Source organism: Somniosus microcephalus, chromosome 20 (genome assembly GCF_052327205.1).
Source record: "Somniosus microcephalus isolate GS21.2 chromosome 20, FLI_Smic_1.0, whole genome shotgun sequence".
Taxonomy (NCBI): Eukaryota; Metazoa; Chordata; class Chondrichthyes; order Squaliformes; family Somniosidae; genus Somniosus; species Somniosus microcephalus.
In genome coordinates, this window is record NC_141006.1 from 68725748 (window position 1) to 68743385 (window position 17638).

Below are 17638 nucleotides of genomic sequence, written 5' to 3' on the forward strand. Positions count from 1 at the left end.
GGGGGGTACCGTTATGTCTCACCATTCACTGCAACTCACTAAGCCACTTCAAAAGGTGTACACAGATCTGTCCAAGAACGCAAAGTGTTGAAAATAAAGGTTTCAATGTTTGACACCACATTAGCAGAAACTTTACATGAGCATTGCAAAAGACACCCAAGTGCCTCCCCTTGTGTGTTATTAGTTGGTATGATTGGACTAGGATGAGTGTGAGGGATGGCTAGTGAGATGGGGAAGTGATAATGTAGATAGAGAGGGATGGGTGGAGGTACAAGGTAAGTTAGTGTGAGTAAGGATGTGCAGGAGTAGGGTATAGAAGGCAGAGTGATGGGGACACATGATGAGTGGCACAGCAGGATGATGTGTGTGGCTTTGCAGTAACGTTTCGTGATCTACACTACTGAGATCATTGAAAGCTTTGCGCCACTGCAGCCTGGCCTTCCTGACGAGATCCCTGCTTGTGTCCTCCTGTGCAATGTGCAACCAGGCTGCAACATTGGTCTCCTGGGGAAGTCTCTTCCACCCATGGGAAGGGAAGAGAACCTCCCTGGGTGCAGCCCTGCACCTCTGTGCAGTGCTTGTCAGTGTTTGCAGCACCTCAATATTGTAGAATACTGACAGCACAAATGTCAGTGAATTTGCGCATGGTCCCTTTAAGGAAGCCGGCTGATGACGGGTGTCTTATGCAATGTTCGTGTAAAGTTTCTGCTAATGTGGTGTCAAACATTGAAACCTTTATTTTCAACACTTTGCATTCTTGGACAGATCTGTGCTCACCTTTGGAAGTGGCTTAGTGAGTTGCAGTGAATGGTGAGACATAACGCAATGGTGATGAGTGTGAAAGGAATGGCTTGGGCATTGTAGGGATGCTTCAGGGTGCTGGTGTGGGGTGGTGCCAACCTGGCATCATCAAATGACATCATCAGACCCGCTTCTTTCAATTGGCTGGGAAATGCGCTGGGCGGGCTTAACAAGCCCAATCAACGGAAAATCATTTTGGACAGCAGGCTGGAGCCAGCAGCGAGGCCGGGACCCGCCACCGACGTTGCCTGCCCCGGACCCTCTGAGGTTGGTAAAATCCAGCCCAATATTTTTACTGTTAATTGGATTTCCACCCTGCACCAATTTTAAAACATCTTCCTTTTTTCCTCCCATAGTTTCATCCCAAGATAAGAGGTGACAGATACAGAGGGCCGGGGGGAAATTATTTGATATGATAGCGATTGGCTTTCAGGAAGTCTTTGGCAAGGTACCACACAGGATAGAATTAGAAAAGGTTAAGGGGTATTGAATTCGGGGCAGGGAAGCAAATTAAATGAAAAACTGGTTAGAAGGGAAGAAACCGAGTAGGAGTTGAGGACATTTTCTCAGACTGGTTGGAAGTGGGTTGTGGTGTGTCACAGGATTCTGGTCTGTTCACTGTGTTCAATGGTTTGGATCTCGAGCTAGAGGGAGTGGCATCCAAAATGAGCAGATTATGCTAAAATAGGAGGCATAATACACAAGTCTACAGATCAAGGGAAACAGCAAGTGGATATTGATAAGCTAGTGGAAAAAGCAACAAAGTGGTGGAATGAATTCAATGACTTTAAATGTGAAGTGGTACATTTTGGCAAAAAAAAGTAGTAATTATACTTTGCGGCACATTTGTGTGATGTGCAAGCGCAGAGGGACTCATTGATTCAGTTTACCAAGACATTCAAAGCAGCACCTCAAGCGGATAAGGCCATTAAAAAAAAAAAAAAGTAAATTGAATACTGGGTTTTCTGGCAAGAGGTATAGAATATAAAAGTTGGGACATAATAGTGAATCCATCTAAGACCTTTAGACCACAGCTGGAGTGCTGTGTGAAGTGTTGGGCTCCACAGTGTGTAGGAAGGATGTTGAGACAATAGAGAGGGCACAGTGTAAATTTACTAGGATGCTGCCTGGTACAAGGAAATACAAAAAGGCTTGACAATTGGGGCTGTTTTCATTAGTAGAGAGGAGATTACGGGGTGATTTGAAAAAGGTATTTAAAATTATGAAGGGAGGGGACAGAGTACAACAATAACAACTACTTGTATTTATATAGCACCTTTAACATAGTAAAACGTCTCATGGCGCGTCACAGGAGCGATTATCAAACAAAATTTGACATTGAGCCACATGAGATATTAGGGCAGATGACCAAAAGTTTGGTCAAAGAGGTAGGGTTTAAGGATTGTCTTAAAGGAGGAAAGGGAGGGAATTCCAGAGCTTAGGGCCTCGGCAGCTGAAGGCACAGCCACCAATGGTTGAGCGATTATAATCAGGGATGCTCAAGAGGCCAGAATTAGAGGAGCGCAGATATCTCTGGGGGGGGGGGGGGGGGGGTTGTGGGGCTGGAGGAGATTACAGAGATCGGGAGGGGTGAGGCCATGGAGGGATTTGAAAATAAGGATGACAATTTTAAAATTGAGGCGTTGCTTAACTGGGAGCCAATGTAGGTCAGCGAGCACAGGGGTGATGCGTGACTGGGACTTGGTGTGAGTTAGGACACGGACAGCAGAGTTTTGGATTTAAGTAGATTTAAACAATGGCCCAGAACTTCGGGTCCCCACGGGTGAGTACGCGCTGGGTACTCACCCGTAGGCCCAACGAAAGTGCCGGTTTCGTGCATGCACTGGGTATGCGCGGGAAACCGGAACGTCCATTCCCTTAAAGGAAGGGGTTCACAGGTCGAATGCGTGCGCTGGAGAGGCAGCGCCTGCACATGGAACTTATGTTTTTTTCCCAGGTTTCTCTGGAAGGGTAAGTCTCCAGGAGTTACATTTTAAAAAAGCAGGCGCAAGGCCTGCTTTTAACAAGGTAAGTGGTGAATTAATTAAAATTAAATCATTTTTTCCACAGGTTTATTATTTTTAAATACTTTAAAGAAAGGTAAGTTTATTTTAGCCCTGTTAGAAAATGTAATTTTTTTCAAAAATTTAAATTATTGTTTAAAATAGTTATTTTATGTAATTTATAGTTATTTTTAAAATGTGATTTAATAAAAAAAAAGTATTTGAAGTTAGTTATGTTTTGGGGCTTATAGTATTTATAGTTTTGACAGCTCTTCCTGTCAATTTTATGAATGGGCATTCCCTGCCACCATTGGCTCTCCATGGCCCACGTGATCCCAGGGGACGCTTCGAACTAACTGCGCCCCTGGGATACGCAAGCACTGCGCGCCGGCAGTTGGAGGAGGCCCAGGATCGGAATCCCACACGGGCCCACAGCTCAACGGCCGGCACGCTAGGTAAGTGCGGGTCGGAGGCTTGCACCCGCGGGAAGCCGCCGACCCGAATTCCTGGGCCAATGTTTCCAATGATTGAGGAGTCTGGAACAAAGTGACATAGATATACGATTAAATGTAAGAAATATAGGACAGAGAGCAGAAGAAACATTTTTACACAAAGTAGTGAGGCTATGAGAATGCACTGTTGGAGTTAATGCTTAAAGCAGGGACCAGGTCAACATATAAGAATAAGTTAGATAGGTGGTTCAAGGAACGAGGGGTAACGGGATATAGGAACAGAACTGGCACATGGGATTAGGAATGCTGCCAATGTGGAGGATTAGCGCCAACACCAACCCTGATTGGTAGGGTCAAATGGCCTGTTTCCATGGTATAATTGGTATGTAATAAGGTGGGATAACCTGGTGGCAGCCAAGACCCTACATAGGGCGCATCACACAATCTGGCTGGTGCAAGCAGCAGCATAAATCCCCAAATCTTGGAACATTAGATAGTACGTTTTGCGGAGGGACCACCATGAGGAGGAGCAAGTAGAGATGGTCACTAAAGCACACCAAGCAGTTGCTCAGGCTTCCAGACAAAAGTGTTCCTCAGCTGTATGGGCAAGGGATTGGATCCACCTTCAGAAAGGAGTTGATGCTATGACCAGAAATCTTCATAACATCTCTGAAGGCAACATTGAGCTCCCTGCAAGGGTTGTCAGAGAATGTGCACCTTCAGTCTCTCTGCAGGAACGTATGGAGGACCATGGTGACTGCAGCGCACCCTGGAACAAGCGGCAACTTCAGGGACATCGACAGGGAATTCCCGGGGGACATGAATACTGCGACTGGGGCAATTTTGACCTTGGGTTCAAACAAGCAGGGATCTGTTGTCGGTGGATTTGATTGTCTTGGTGATAGTGACATCTCCTTGTAATCTAACCTTACCATTCAGGGGTTGGCTGACTGACCCTTTGTTGGGAAACCAAATGTAATTTTCCATTAGGGTCTCTTGTGAGTGTCATCTTTTTGCATACTAATGAAACAATGTGAAACAATCTGAGTGCACTGGCTGGCACACAGCCGCCATTTATATTGAAGAACTCTTTTTAATTCATTCACAGAATTTTTTGCCCTTTCAAAATAAATTTTATCTGACTCCAAATCAATCTTTCAGATATTTCGAGTGCTCAGTTTCTGTCAGGAGTTCCTTGCAGAAGGAATTGCGTTTCCTACATTGTAACAGTGACTACACTTCAAAAAAGTGCCTCATTGGCTGTAAAGCGCTTTGGGACGTCTTGTGGTCGTGAAAGGTGCTATATAAATGCAAGTCTTTCTTTTATTCTTTGACTGCAGAAATAGCAAATAGAGCAACTTATTAAACGAAGGAAAATCCCCACTTACAGCTCAAACTTTTATAACATTTTCACAGGAAATATCAGAGATTTCAAGGGCGTCACAAACCTCTTAACCCTCCCCCTCCAACTATAGGAAATTCTTAAATGACTAAGCTCTTTTCAGCAAAATGCTGGAAACACTCAGCGGGTCAGGCAGCATCTGTGGAGAGAGAAACAGAGTTAACGGTTCGGCTCGATGACCTTTTGGCAGAACAGCCATCGTATTTGGTGTCCTGTCAGTTGGAGACGGGGATTCTACAGAGTTAGGCCGACTAGACAATCACAAGTTTGGTTTGGATGAAGAAAGCCCTTCAGCTCAATTTGATATCATCCTTCCGGGTCAGCCACCCTACAATCTTTCCGTTTCCGCTATAATGTCCACTGGAAAGGCAACCAAGACCTTGGTTTAATGTCTTATTTGACAACGCAGTGCTCCCTCGGTATTGCACTGCGGTGTCCCTCTACATTATTCACTCACCAACACTGAACGTTCTCCCAGTTAAACAATAGCGATAAGAAAATCTGACTAATGTGTCTAATTATGAGTCCTTACCCCCTCCAAAAGTCCAATGGTTAAGTTTTAAAATTCCCCACCGTAGGCAGTTCTAAGCTTTGTTGTAACTACGTAGTGAATGCAGATACCCATTGGACTCAATGTGGGTCGACACTAGGCTCCAGTACGTTCATTCCCACCAAGGTGTATGTCTGGTTCTGTATTTCACATAAAGATATCCTTTGTCTAAACTGCTGATAGACTGCCGTATTATACTTGCTGTAATTAGTATTGTAGAATCGTGGAAACTTGCAACACAGGAGGAGGCCATTCGGCCCATTGTGCCTGTGCCGGCTCTTTGAAAGAGCAGTCCCACCCCCCACCCTGCTTTTTGTCCGTAACCCTGTAAGTTGCTCATCCTCAAGTACCCGTCCAACTCACTTTTAAAATTATTTATGGAATCAGCTTCCACCAGCTTTTCAGGTCGAGCGTTCCAGATCCCGACAACTCTGGGTGAAAAAAATTCTCCTCATCTCCCCTCTAGGTCTTTTGCCAATGATTTTAAATCTGTGACTGCTGGTTATTGACCCACACAGCAGAGGGAATAAGTTTTCTATCTCTACTCTATTAAAACCTCTCATCATCTTGAAAACCTCTATTCGGTCTCCTCTTAACCTTCTCTGTTCCAAGGAGAACAGTCCTAACGGTTCCAACCTCTCCTCATAACTGAAGTTCCTCGTCCCGGGTAATATCCTGGCAAACCACCTCTGAACCCTTTCTAAGGCCTTTACACCTTTCCTGAAGTATGGTGCCCAGAATTGTGCACAATACTCCAGCTGAAGCCTAAACAATAATTTATAAAGTTCTAGCATCATCCCTTTGCTTTTCTATTCCATTCCTCTATTTATAAACGCTTTTTTAACCACCTTATCAATTTGCCCTGCCATCTTTAAGGATTTGTGTATATGGACACCAAGGTCTCTCAGCTCATCCACACTTTTCAAAATCGTGTCATTTATAGTACACTGTCTTTCCATATTAGTCCTCCCAAAGTGCATCCCTTCACACTTCTCCACATTGAACTCCATCTGCCACGAAACACTCAGCAGGTCAGGCAGCATCTGTGGAGAGAGAAACAGAGTTAACGTTTCAGGTCGATGACCTTTCGTCAGAACTGCTGATGAAAAGTCATGAAACGTTAACTCTGTTTCTCTCTCCCCACAGATGCTGCCTGACCTGCTGAGTATTTCCAGCATTTTTATTTCAGGTTTCCAGCATCCGCAGCATTTTGCTTTTCTATCAGCCGTGCTTCTGCCCATTTCACCATACTGTCTGCATCATCCTGAAGCCTAGAACTATCCTCCGCACTATCTACTACTTTGCCAAGCTTTGTATCATCTGCAAACTTAATAATACTGCTCCCTACACCCGAGTCTAGGTCGTTTATAAAAATTGAAGCGAATAATGGACCCAAAACTGACCCTTGGGGACACCACTGCAAACCACCTCCCAGTCTGGAAAAACACCCCTCCACCAACACCCTTTGTTTCCTGTCACTGAACCAATTTCAGATCCACACCTCCACTTTCCCTTTAATTCCATGGGCTTCTTGTCAGTATTATATTGAGAGTTAATACAAGATTTCTTATCTAAATGTTCCAAATGTATACAGGCATGAGTACTAAATAAGAGGCAGATTCACAGCATGCACATAGTTGTTGGTGATGAGGAGGTGATGTTTTAATGTTAACAAAAAGGGTATGGAATTCCTTTATTCACTGACTATCGCCACATGAGTTTTGCCTAGTATCTTCTGCCGGCACACAGGTACGTACTATTGAACTTATAATTAAAAATTCTAAATGCCACCAATTGACAATTTGGTATTTAAGAAAAAAACATACAAAGCTAATCACAGAAACCCCACAGTGCAGATAGAGGCCATTTCAGCCCATCGAGCCTGCACCGACACATATCCCACCCAATCCCCGTAACCCCTACACCAACACATATCCCACCCTATCCCCGTAACCCCACGTATTTAATTCCCCTAACACTAAGGGTCAATTTATCATAGCCAATCAACCTAACCCGCACAGCTTTGGACTGTGGGAGGAAACCGGAGCACCCGGAGGAAACCCACGCAAACACGGGGAGAATGTGCAAACTCCACACAGACAGTCACCCGAGGCCAGATTCGAACCTGGGTCCCTGGCGCTGTGAGGCAACAGTGCTAACCACTATGCCACCGTGCTGCCTAATGGACACTAAATGGAACCAATGTGAGTAAATAAGATAGAGGCTCAGTCGTTGAGTATATTCAAGACAGAGATCGATAGATTTTTGGCTATTAAGGCAATCAAGCGATATGGGAATAGTGCAGGAAAGTGGAGATGAGGTAGAAGATCAACCATGATCTTATTGAATGGCGGAGCAGGCTCGAGGGGTTGAATGGCCTACTCTTATTTCTTATGTAGATCAGCCATGATCTAATAGAATGGTGGAACAGGCTTGAGGGACTGAATGGCTTACTCCTGTTACTATAAATGCACAAAAAGAAAGTTAGTTCTATTAATAAGTGGATATTTCAGAAACTGAAGCTGGCTGGTTTTTTTCTATTTGAAATCGTGATGTTCAGCTACCACCAGTTGTGCAACTCGGACATTTTGGGAGATAATTTGGAAAATTCAAGAACAAGGGTGAAGGATAGGTAAGGGGATTGTTCTTTAATTGAACAATCGCCCACCTGCAAAAGAGACTTACGATCCCCACCTCAGTTTAAAAACAGATGGAGCTAGGACCGTTCTTTTCTCTCATTACCACCCACAGCTACATGTACCTGTGCTGCCGCTAAGAAATTGAGTGTCGGAGTCCAAGCAAAACAGTCAGGAACAATGCTGCCAGTTGACGAGGACTTAAAATCTCTCCTAATAACCTTGTGTCCTTCAACTGAACTGGTGCAGGAGCAAGTCCCATCATGTATCCATGATTCACACTCGAAGGTGGGGTGTGATCTTGCCAGCCCTGGGGAGGCGGGACTGCCGGGAAAATGGCAGAATCTGGGGGCGGGTGCCCATCCCGCCCCCAACCCGCCTCCGGGCCATTTTCCCAGGAGGCGGGTGGCTGACCCGCGCCGGGTCCCGTCTCCTAGAGGCGGGAAGAGGATTACAGCCACTTAACTGCCTGTTAACAGGCAGATAAGAGGATTATCCCCACTTTACCCACACAAGTGCAGGCTTCCCAAAGGCTCCGAACCCCGCCAGGGTCAGCGAGGCGAGTAGTGGGTCTGCGGGGGTCGGAGGGGTCCAAAAGTGTGCTGTGGAGGTGAGTGATGGGTGCAAGCGTGGAGAGGTGAGTATCTGAGGTAAGTGGAAAGTGTTTAAAAAAAACATTTACTTACCTTTGTTTCAATTGTTGGGGATGCGGAGAGTCTCGCACCTCCGTGGCAGAGATGACAGATGGCCGTTGCATTCTCCAATGCAGCAACCAAATAATTTCTGCTAAAGAAAGAGGTTTGATGAGTCTTGAATACAATAACTCATCAAACAACAGAGAATGTCAGTGTTTGACAGCTTCACAGAGCTGTCAAACGACGACAATTCATCTGTCAATTTGACAGATGAAACGTCATACACTGACGTTCTCTGTAACCGGCTTCCCCTTAATTGGCCTGCTAAACCCGCTGGGCGGGCTTAACCAGGTCAATCAAGGGAAAATAGTGTGGTTTGGCCAGAAGTCGATGGAGGCGGGACTAAAACCCGTCAAGTGGGAGACCCGCCTCCAAAAGCTCCCCATTGGCAAAATCTAGCCCGTAGTTTCTGAAAATAACAAAGAGTCATAACCACCCCAGAAGGTGGAGTTGAGGTTGAAGATCAGCCATGGTTTTATTGAATGGCGGAGTATGCTTGAAAGGCCTACTCCTGCACCTATTTCTTGATGTTCTTATGACCTCTGGCCACATGCTTGTCCATACCTTAGGCTCTAGATTTAAAAAATCTTCAGTACGAAATAACTAACACATCACTGAACAATGTATTTTATTTTGTATAATTTCAATATAGATTTTTAACAACTGAATTATTTACATATACCCATGAAAAGAGCTGTACATTTACAGGAAAAGTATTAGTAATGAGAGTAAATGAATGATTTTACATAAGGTGGTCATTTAGTTTGGGTGTACAATTGAGCTGAAGCACTCACTAAACAAGAAAAAGCCACAGGTGGATATTTTTCTTTTGCCACACATTGATCTCACGAGTTTGTGTATATTACATTTATTTATCTTAATATATTAGTCAACTTGTCTGGGGCTCAGACAATGATATAAAATGGCCGAAAGTTCTCATCTTCCCCCATTGAAACTAAAACATTAATTAAAATATGTTAATCAGTACAGGAGGTCAAAGCAAAAAATAGCAAATACATTTCCTCTGCTAGCAACTAAGTTAATTGTATGTATTTTAGGGCAGGCTACAAGAATGTGACCTTCCCCCCCACCCCCGTCCAATGTTTCCCCTCCTCTCCCGAACAGACTGACTCACTCTGGTTCCACGGGTACCAGCTGTCCTTACTTACCTCACCAAAGTGATCATTCCTCAAGGGGGTGTCAACAGGTTACTTGTGGGGGCATCACAACTGATTTCCATGATCAGTCACTAGATGATAATCAAGAATCGTCATTGATTTTTTTTTAGGTCCCCTCTCTCAGCCCAAAAGCACTGAGGCCCATTTTGTTAATCTTGGTTGAGAGTAGCTATTAAGCACAGAATTGAGTTTGGGATTCCCCGCCCCTTGCTCTGGATGGGCCAATTCCACACTCGACAGTCCCTATGTCAACTGAGTCATTAGGCGAAATGAAACTATCCAATTAACAAAGCTTAACGGCAGACTATACTATTGTAGGCTGAAGATGCGCCTTAGAAGATGTGTGTCTTGACTGCTGAATATTTATATATGCCATGCTCCAGGAGCGCTAGATAGGCGGAGAAGGGATGGACCCCATCGGTCTTCTCCAAAATAGCGGAAAGACCAGTTGCATCCCGAGGGACTGGCTGGAGGGGCATTTGTCGGGGGGTGTTTGTGGGGTGTCGAGGGTCAAATGAGGGTCATTGCTCCTTTCTGGAGGGCTCGATCTCATTGCTATTCCTGCTGAATTGGAGGCTGTATTTAACTGGCCAGCACTAGCACGATGGGCCGAATGGCAGCCTCCTGTGCTGTATCATTCTATGACACTGAAAACTTGAAAGATTTTTCAGGTGACCAGCTAGATCCATTGCGGTCATCATTAGGCTGGCGACATTACTCAAAAAAACAATAATATTACCGTACAATTTTATTTAACAAACATATTTGACTAAGCCCGGGTTTGATGGAAGTATTACAATCTCAGAAAGTTTATATAGAATACATAATAAAACTGTGGAATTACCCATGCAGGTCTGTGAAAATAATCCTATGTTCAAAGAAACTCTGTTTCCTTCAGGCCTCGTTATCATATGGGTGTTGCTACATGTTTTTATTTTAACATGGTTTGAATCATTGAAACAGCAAAAGATGCAATGATTCACACCATAATTTAATGTTTAATCTTTTAAAAAATGGTGATGTGTATATATTTCCCTCCACTGTATTCAAAGTTTGGATCCGTTTTTAGTAATATCACTAACTCCTTTATTGAGTGTTGAAGATGATAGACGTTGGGGGCCATTGGAGGATGTGCTTCATTGCTAGTCTTTCTTTTCCTGCTTGGTGCCATGTACAAGAGTAAAGAAGTGATTCTATTACACTCCAATCACAAGAAGTAAATAAATATCTTGAGTAAAGGTATGAAGATGGGAATACTCCAATTTGAAGATTGTTGAAGAAGCTGGTGCCTTGGAAATAATCAAATGGTTTGATTTACTTTATTTTTGTCCCATCTTTTTAAAACATGAACTTGATAATGAAAGACTTATGATCCCCTTCTCAGTTTAACAGCAATTGCATTTTACAGATGGAGCTAGAACCGTTCTCTTCTCTCATTACCACCCACAGCTACATGTACCTGTGCTGCCGCTGAGAAATTGAGTGTCGGAGTCCAAGCAAAACAGTCAGGAACAATGCTGCCAGTTGACAAGGACTTAAAATCTCTCCTAATAACCTTGTGTCCTTCAACTGAACTGGTGCAGGACCAAGTCCCATCATGTATCCATGATTCACACTAGAAGGTACTACATGGTATAAAGACATTAGCTGCTAAGGTCAATGGACCTCAAATGGCAAGTTAGTGTTAGCAAATTTTTACAAAAAGGCCAACCAGATACGATTCATTATTCATGAGCTTCTGACCCGCAGGGTGTAGAGTGAGGAGATGTAAAATATTGAAAGAAAGGATTTTCTGTAAAATTTTTACTATAGTTAAACCAATTTCCCTCTAAATGGTTATTAAATTCTTATGTTTTATAGAAATGCATGACAGGCAAGTTTAATAGAATTAAAGACATACAGGCAAATAAACAGGAAAAAAAAAGACAAAATATAAAGGGAAAAAAATAATTAAAGACACATAACAGAGCAGCGGATTGTAGATTACCCCATCTCAACTATCTAGAAAAATTAAAAGGAACAATATAAAGTAAAGAGCTGGCCAAAAAATCTGTACATAATATAGTCAGGCACATTTTTGATGACTTTGGTTAAACTAAAGTTGACTCATCCTTTCTACTAAATTTTTCCACAGAGTAGAAAGTGGCAACACAGGGTTTCACTTGTGGAACAAGGGTACTGAATTTGGATGATCAGTCATGATCACATTGAATGGCGGAGCAGGCTCGAGGGGCCGAATAAGAACATAAGAAATAGGAGCAGGAGTAGGCCAATCGGCCCCTCGAGCCTGCTCCGCCATTCAATAAGATCATGGCTGATCTGATCCTAACCGCCAATCCACTATCACAGAACCATCTCCTGAATCTAACAGAATTAGACACACGAAATAGGAGCAGGATCAGGCTACACGGCCCCTGGGCCCGCTCCGCTACCCACAGGGCCATGACCGATCCGAACCTAGACTCATGTCCAAATTCCTGCCTGCTCCCCGTAACCCTTTATTCCCTTCTAGGAAACTGTCTATTTCTGTTTTAAATTTATGTAATGATGTAGCTTCTACAGCTTTTTGGGGCAGCATATTCCATGGACCTACCACCATCTGAGTGAAGTAGTTCCTCCTCATCTCAGTTTTGAAAGAGCAGCCCCTTATTCTAAGATTATGCCCCCTAGTTCTAGTTTCACCCATCATCGGGAACATCTTCCCCGCATCCACCCGATCCAACCCCTTCACAATCTTATGTTTCAATAAGATCGCCTCTCATTCTTCTGAACTCCAATGAGTAGAGTCCCAATCTACTCAACCTCTCCTCATATGTCCATCCCCTCATCCCCGGGATTAATCGAGTGAACCTTCTTTGTACTGACTCGAGAGCAAGTATGTCCTTTCTTAAGTATGGACACCAAAACTGTACGCAGTATTCCAGGTGCGGTCTCACCAATACCTTGTACAACTGAAGCAATACCTCCCTATTTTTATATTCTATCCCCCTAACAATGAAAGCCAACATTCCATTGGCCTTCTTAATCGCTTGCTGATAGAATGGCCTACTCCTGCTCCTATCTTCTATGTTTCTATGGAACCTGGGTTTAAATCCAATCCATACAGTGATGGGATGAAAGGGTTGTCTTTCTGATTGCTCAAAGGATCTTGGGTGGATTGGGGTTTGCTAACCTGAGCCCAGTCCTTCGCAGGCACAGGCCTACCGCACAAAACTGTCCATAATTCAACACAAACTGGCAGTCTCACTCAGAGGCCATATGGATGGCTCGTGTGGGAAATCGGAATAGATTCAGCGGATAGTCTGCTGGGATTGGGGCAGAATAGAATTGAAGTGTTATACCTGGCATTTCTCACCTTAGCTAAACAAAAAAAAAAATGCCAAATTAAAAAATGCATAAAATTGCTCCTGGTATAATTGTAAACAAGATCACAGGATAATTATAGATAAAGAAGGCCATTCTATCCATCCTATTTTATCCCCATTGAAGCATCTTAATTGTTTCTTAAATTATTTGTGTTTTTGCCTCGACTACTCTATTTGGAAGACCATTCAGTGTGACGCTCTTTCTGATACAAGTTTCGAATTTACCTTTTACTAATTTGAACCTGCGTCCCCTTGTTCTACTCTTATGATTTAATTTTTCATACCCTTAACTATCTTGTATGCTTGTATAAGATCACCTCTCCGGTCCCATGGAGCGAGTGCAGCGAAGATTCACCAGACTGATACCTGGGATGGCAGGAATGACGTATGAGGAGGGATTGGGTCGATTAGGCTTATATTCGCTGGAGTTTAGAAGAATGAGAGGGGATCTCATCGAAACTTATAAAATTCTAACAGGACTAGACAGACTAGATGCAGGAAGGATGTTCCCGATGGCAGGGGAGTCCAGAACCAGGGGTCACAGTCTAAGGATAAGGGGTAAGCCATTTAGGACTGAGATGAGGAGGAATTTCTTCACCCAGAGAGTGGTGAACCTGTGGAATTCTCTACCACAGAAGGCAGTTGAGGCCAATTCATTAAATATATGCAAGGAGTTAGGTCTATTTCTTAAGGCTAAAGGGATCAAGGGCTATGGGGAGAAAGCAGGGACGGGGTACTGAATTTGGATGATCAGCCATGATCTCATTGAATGGCGGAGCAGGCTCGAGGGGCCGAATGGCCTACTCCTGCTCCTATCTTCTATGTTTCTATGTCACTCTTTTGCTGGCTCAAAAGCCTAGTCTTCAGTCATTCCTCATATTTCATATTTTTTTTACATTACGGATCAGCCTCATTTTTCTTCTCTGCACTGCGTCCAGTGCTTGACCGTCTCCCTTGTTTCTAAATCACCAGAACTCAACGCTGTGCTCAAGGTGTGGTCTAACCGGAGCACTGGACAATTTCGTCACAGCCTCCCCGGACTTGAATTCTGCTGTTTGAGCTAACGTAGTTCAACATTCTATTGGCTTTCTTGATTGCCCCTCGATGTTCGTTGGGGATGTGGGGGATAATTTTCACCGTGAGCACAGGCGGGAAACTGGCAGTTGTGGATCAGCCGCGTGTTATACTCACCGCCTGAATGGGAGAGGAAAGTCAGACGGGGAGAAGAATGGGCAAGTGATCCGCGCCCACCAACTTACTGCCCGCGCCCAAAGTCAAAATCACCCCTTAAGTTTTAAGCCTCCTAGGAATCTGAGCACTCTCGGCTTCATCCTTAGCTATTTCAGCACCATTCCTGGACTATGTGTGACACCCATTTTCCCCTTCCTATGTGCAGTACCGCACACTCTGTAAATGATGTACAACCTTATTTTAAGAAGTAGTTGAAACTTGCGATTGTGTTTACAGAGGAACCAGAGGACACAGATTTAAGGTGATTGGCAGAAGAACCAAAGGCGACATGAGGAAAAACTTTTTTACGCAGCGAGTGGTTAGGATCTGGAATGCACTGCCTGAGAGGGTGGTGGAGGCAGATTCAATCGTGGCTTTCAAAAAGGAATGGATAAGCATCTGAACGAAAAGGGTGTGGAGAGTGGAACTAGCTGAAGTGCTCTTGTAGAGAGCTGGCACAGGCTCGACGGGCCGAATGGCCGCCTCCTGTGCTGTAACCATTCTATGATACTTTAGACTTATAAATAGACTGGCAGGTTTCTAGAAAAATGGCAGTGCAGCTTACCAACCAAAGAATATCACATCTTCAAAACTTTCTTTTTCTAATTACCTGAAAGAAAATGTACTTTTGGGTCTAAGGAAAAATTCTATAATTTGTAAAAGGAGTCTACAATGTAAAGAAGTCTAGTTTGATTTATTTTGATGCCTTAGTACACTTGTTATTGATTGGGATTATCGCTAAGCATATGAGGGAGAGATAACCATATGAGGGAGAAGGGAATAGAGGGTTATGCGGGTAGAGTTAGATGAGGAAAGACGGGAGGAGGCTCGAGTGGAGCATAAAAGCCGGCATGGACTGGTTGGGCCAAATGGCCTGTTTCTGTGCTGAATATCCTATGTGATTAATAAGATGTCACTTAATGCACATGAGCATTAAACCATTTAATCAATAGAAATTTATAGCCAGGTCATATTTAATTCCTGTTTTAGACTGCGTGGTTATGATTTCTGAAAAGTTTACAACCTAACTTGCAAATTTAAAAAAAGAACGTTTCTCTCTTTCTTTTATTCCACTAGAATTTTGTGCCTATAATTTGCATGGTTGTAAACAATTTGCTCCTTTTTAGATGGGGGAAGCACTGCATCCTTATTGTGAATCCACCACAACACAAAAGTGCAAGGGAATTGTGGTGGTTTCTGGTATTGGTTGGAAACAGGTTCATGCCAGTGAGTCATCACATCATGTGGTCCCAGTCAATGCTAGGTTACCAGGAAAAGACTGCCTGGGGGTGAGGTGATTTCCCACAGGGAGAGAGACAGCAAAAACCAGAGGGTGAGCTAACCTCTAGCATTATTGTGCACTGCTCATAACCAATTGCACGGTATTATTTGAGGGAAGAAGTGCATTGCGTTAATGTTGTGATTGCAGAAACCTTTTTGTCATGTGACTAACTTCAAGGAATGTTAGTCGAAGTTCTGTTGAAGCATTTGACTTATTTTTGGCCTTTGCTGTCTTTTTAAGTTCTGTTATTATAGCAACAATGGACTGTACAGATTATTTACATTAGAAAGAAAGAAAGACTTGCATTTATATAGCGCCTTTCATGACCACCGGACATCCCAAAGCGCTTTACAGCCAATGAAGTACTTTTTGAAGTGTAGTCACTGTTGTAATGTAGGAAACGCGGCAGCCAATTTGTACACGGCAAGCTCCCACAAACAGCAATGTGATAATGACCAGATAATCTGTTTTAGTGGCGTTTAGCTGGGGCTAAATATTGGCCCAGGACACCGGGGAGAACTCCCCTGCTCTGCTTCAAAATAACGCCATAGGATCTTGTACATCCACTTGAGAGAGCTCAGTTTAACATTTCATCTGAAAGCTGGCACCTCCAACGGTGCGGCACTCCCTCAGTACTGCACTGGAATATCAGTCTAGATTTTTGTGCTCAAGTCTCTGGAGTGGGACTTGAACCCACAACCTTCTGACTCAGAGACAAGAAGTGCTACCCACTGAACCACTGGGTTGTTAATATACAGATGGGGAAAATTCATCCAGTGAGAACCTGAGCCATATAGATCAGACAGGTTCAAGGTTCAATCTCTGGTCTATGCTGAATTAGCTGGTACTGGAAAAGGTCCTACAAATGGTCTCACTGCCCACTTTAGGGTGAGAGAATTGGCCAGGATTCTCACTCTTGATGGTGCTCCAGCGAGTCCTGTGAAAGTGCACGTGTGGGCATTGAGCAAGGACAGGAGAGGGCTCAGCTATGGTGTCCGATATAGTGCAACAACTTGCTGACATGCATTGCCAAGGTTTATATATGAATGGCGACAGTATGGGGAGGTACTGGAGGCTGTCTGTGAAACTGTACCCCAATGTTCGGCATGATGCCAAGTACATGGATAGGAGGTAAAACTAAGCATATGTGTGGGTGATCATATCAACTCGAACTACAATTAGTCTAAATTTAGAAAGAGCCCATAAACTACAAAAATCTAATCCCTGACCTAGGTCAAAATTTTCCTTGAAATTCGGTCGTGCTGTATTTTATTTCTACTTAATACTGTGGAACGTTATGCTTTACTGTCCTAAGACAAGGCCACATCACACTGTTTTGCTTTTTGCTATAAATGTAATAATTACTTATTTAAAACATTAAGATCATTTGCAAGGGGAAACAAATTCTTGTAAAACACCACAATCTGATTTTCTACAGTTACTCATCATTCGCTTAACCCGAAGAATATCATTACAGGGCACATTCCTTCTGCTCGCCTTTTGTCTACAAGAAGTTGGTCTTTTGCTAGTGATGATTGACCGTGGTAGAGCGGGATTGCGAGAGGACACAATCGGTAGCAAGTAACTGCTTTGGGGAGAGGGGGGTGGGCTGGCGTTCCCCTTTCTCTCACCCACAAACATCTATTTCCTGGGCATCGGTGAGGGGCTGAAACAAGCATTACAGTATCCATCACATTTTGCATTCCCAAAGTGCTCACAGCCCTGAGTTCTGCAAAGATTTCTCTTTGGTTCCGGACTGAGTTGATCTGATGATGATAAAGTGCGAGTCTGTGAAGACTGCAAGTGACCACTGATGTTTCCACTCCTCCTTAACTCCAACCCAACGTGCTCATTCGTGGTTCTTTCAGGCAGCCCCTGATTGTTCGGCGGGTTATAATTGTGACATCTCGGCAACACGGGACTCTGAAATGACAACATTTTATTCAGCCAACTCCATTTAAAGGTCAATTGACACAGTTTTGTACATCTTGTGGTGAACCCTTACTGTTTTGGCAGACTGTAATCAAACGTAAAGTATGACATT

At 43.7% G+C, this 17638-nt stretch overlaps 1 protein-coding gene across 1 annotated transcript in view; it reads right to left on the reverse strand.

Annotated features, from left to right (window-relative positions):
* Nucleotides 1–11973: 11973 nt before the first annotated feature.
* LOC147103383 (tumor necrosis factor alpha-induced protein 3-like) overlaps nucleotides 11974–17638 on the reverse strand; it is a 54056-nt gene continuing 48391 nt past the window's right edge. Inside the window, exon 8 of the mRNA XM_085962940.1 lies at nucleotides 11974–17517. Coding sequence (XP_085819066.1) covers nucleotides 17236–17517 — 282 coding nt within the window. The 3' untranslated portion in view covers nucleotides 11974–17235. The remainder of the gene's footprint in view (nucleotides 17518–17638) is intronic.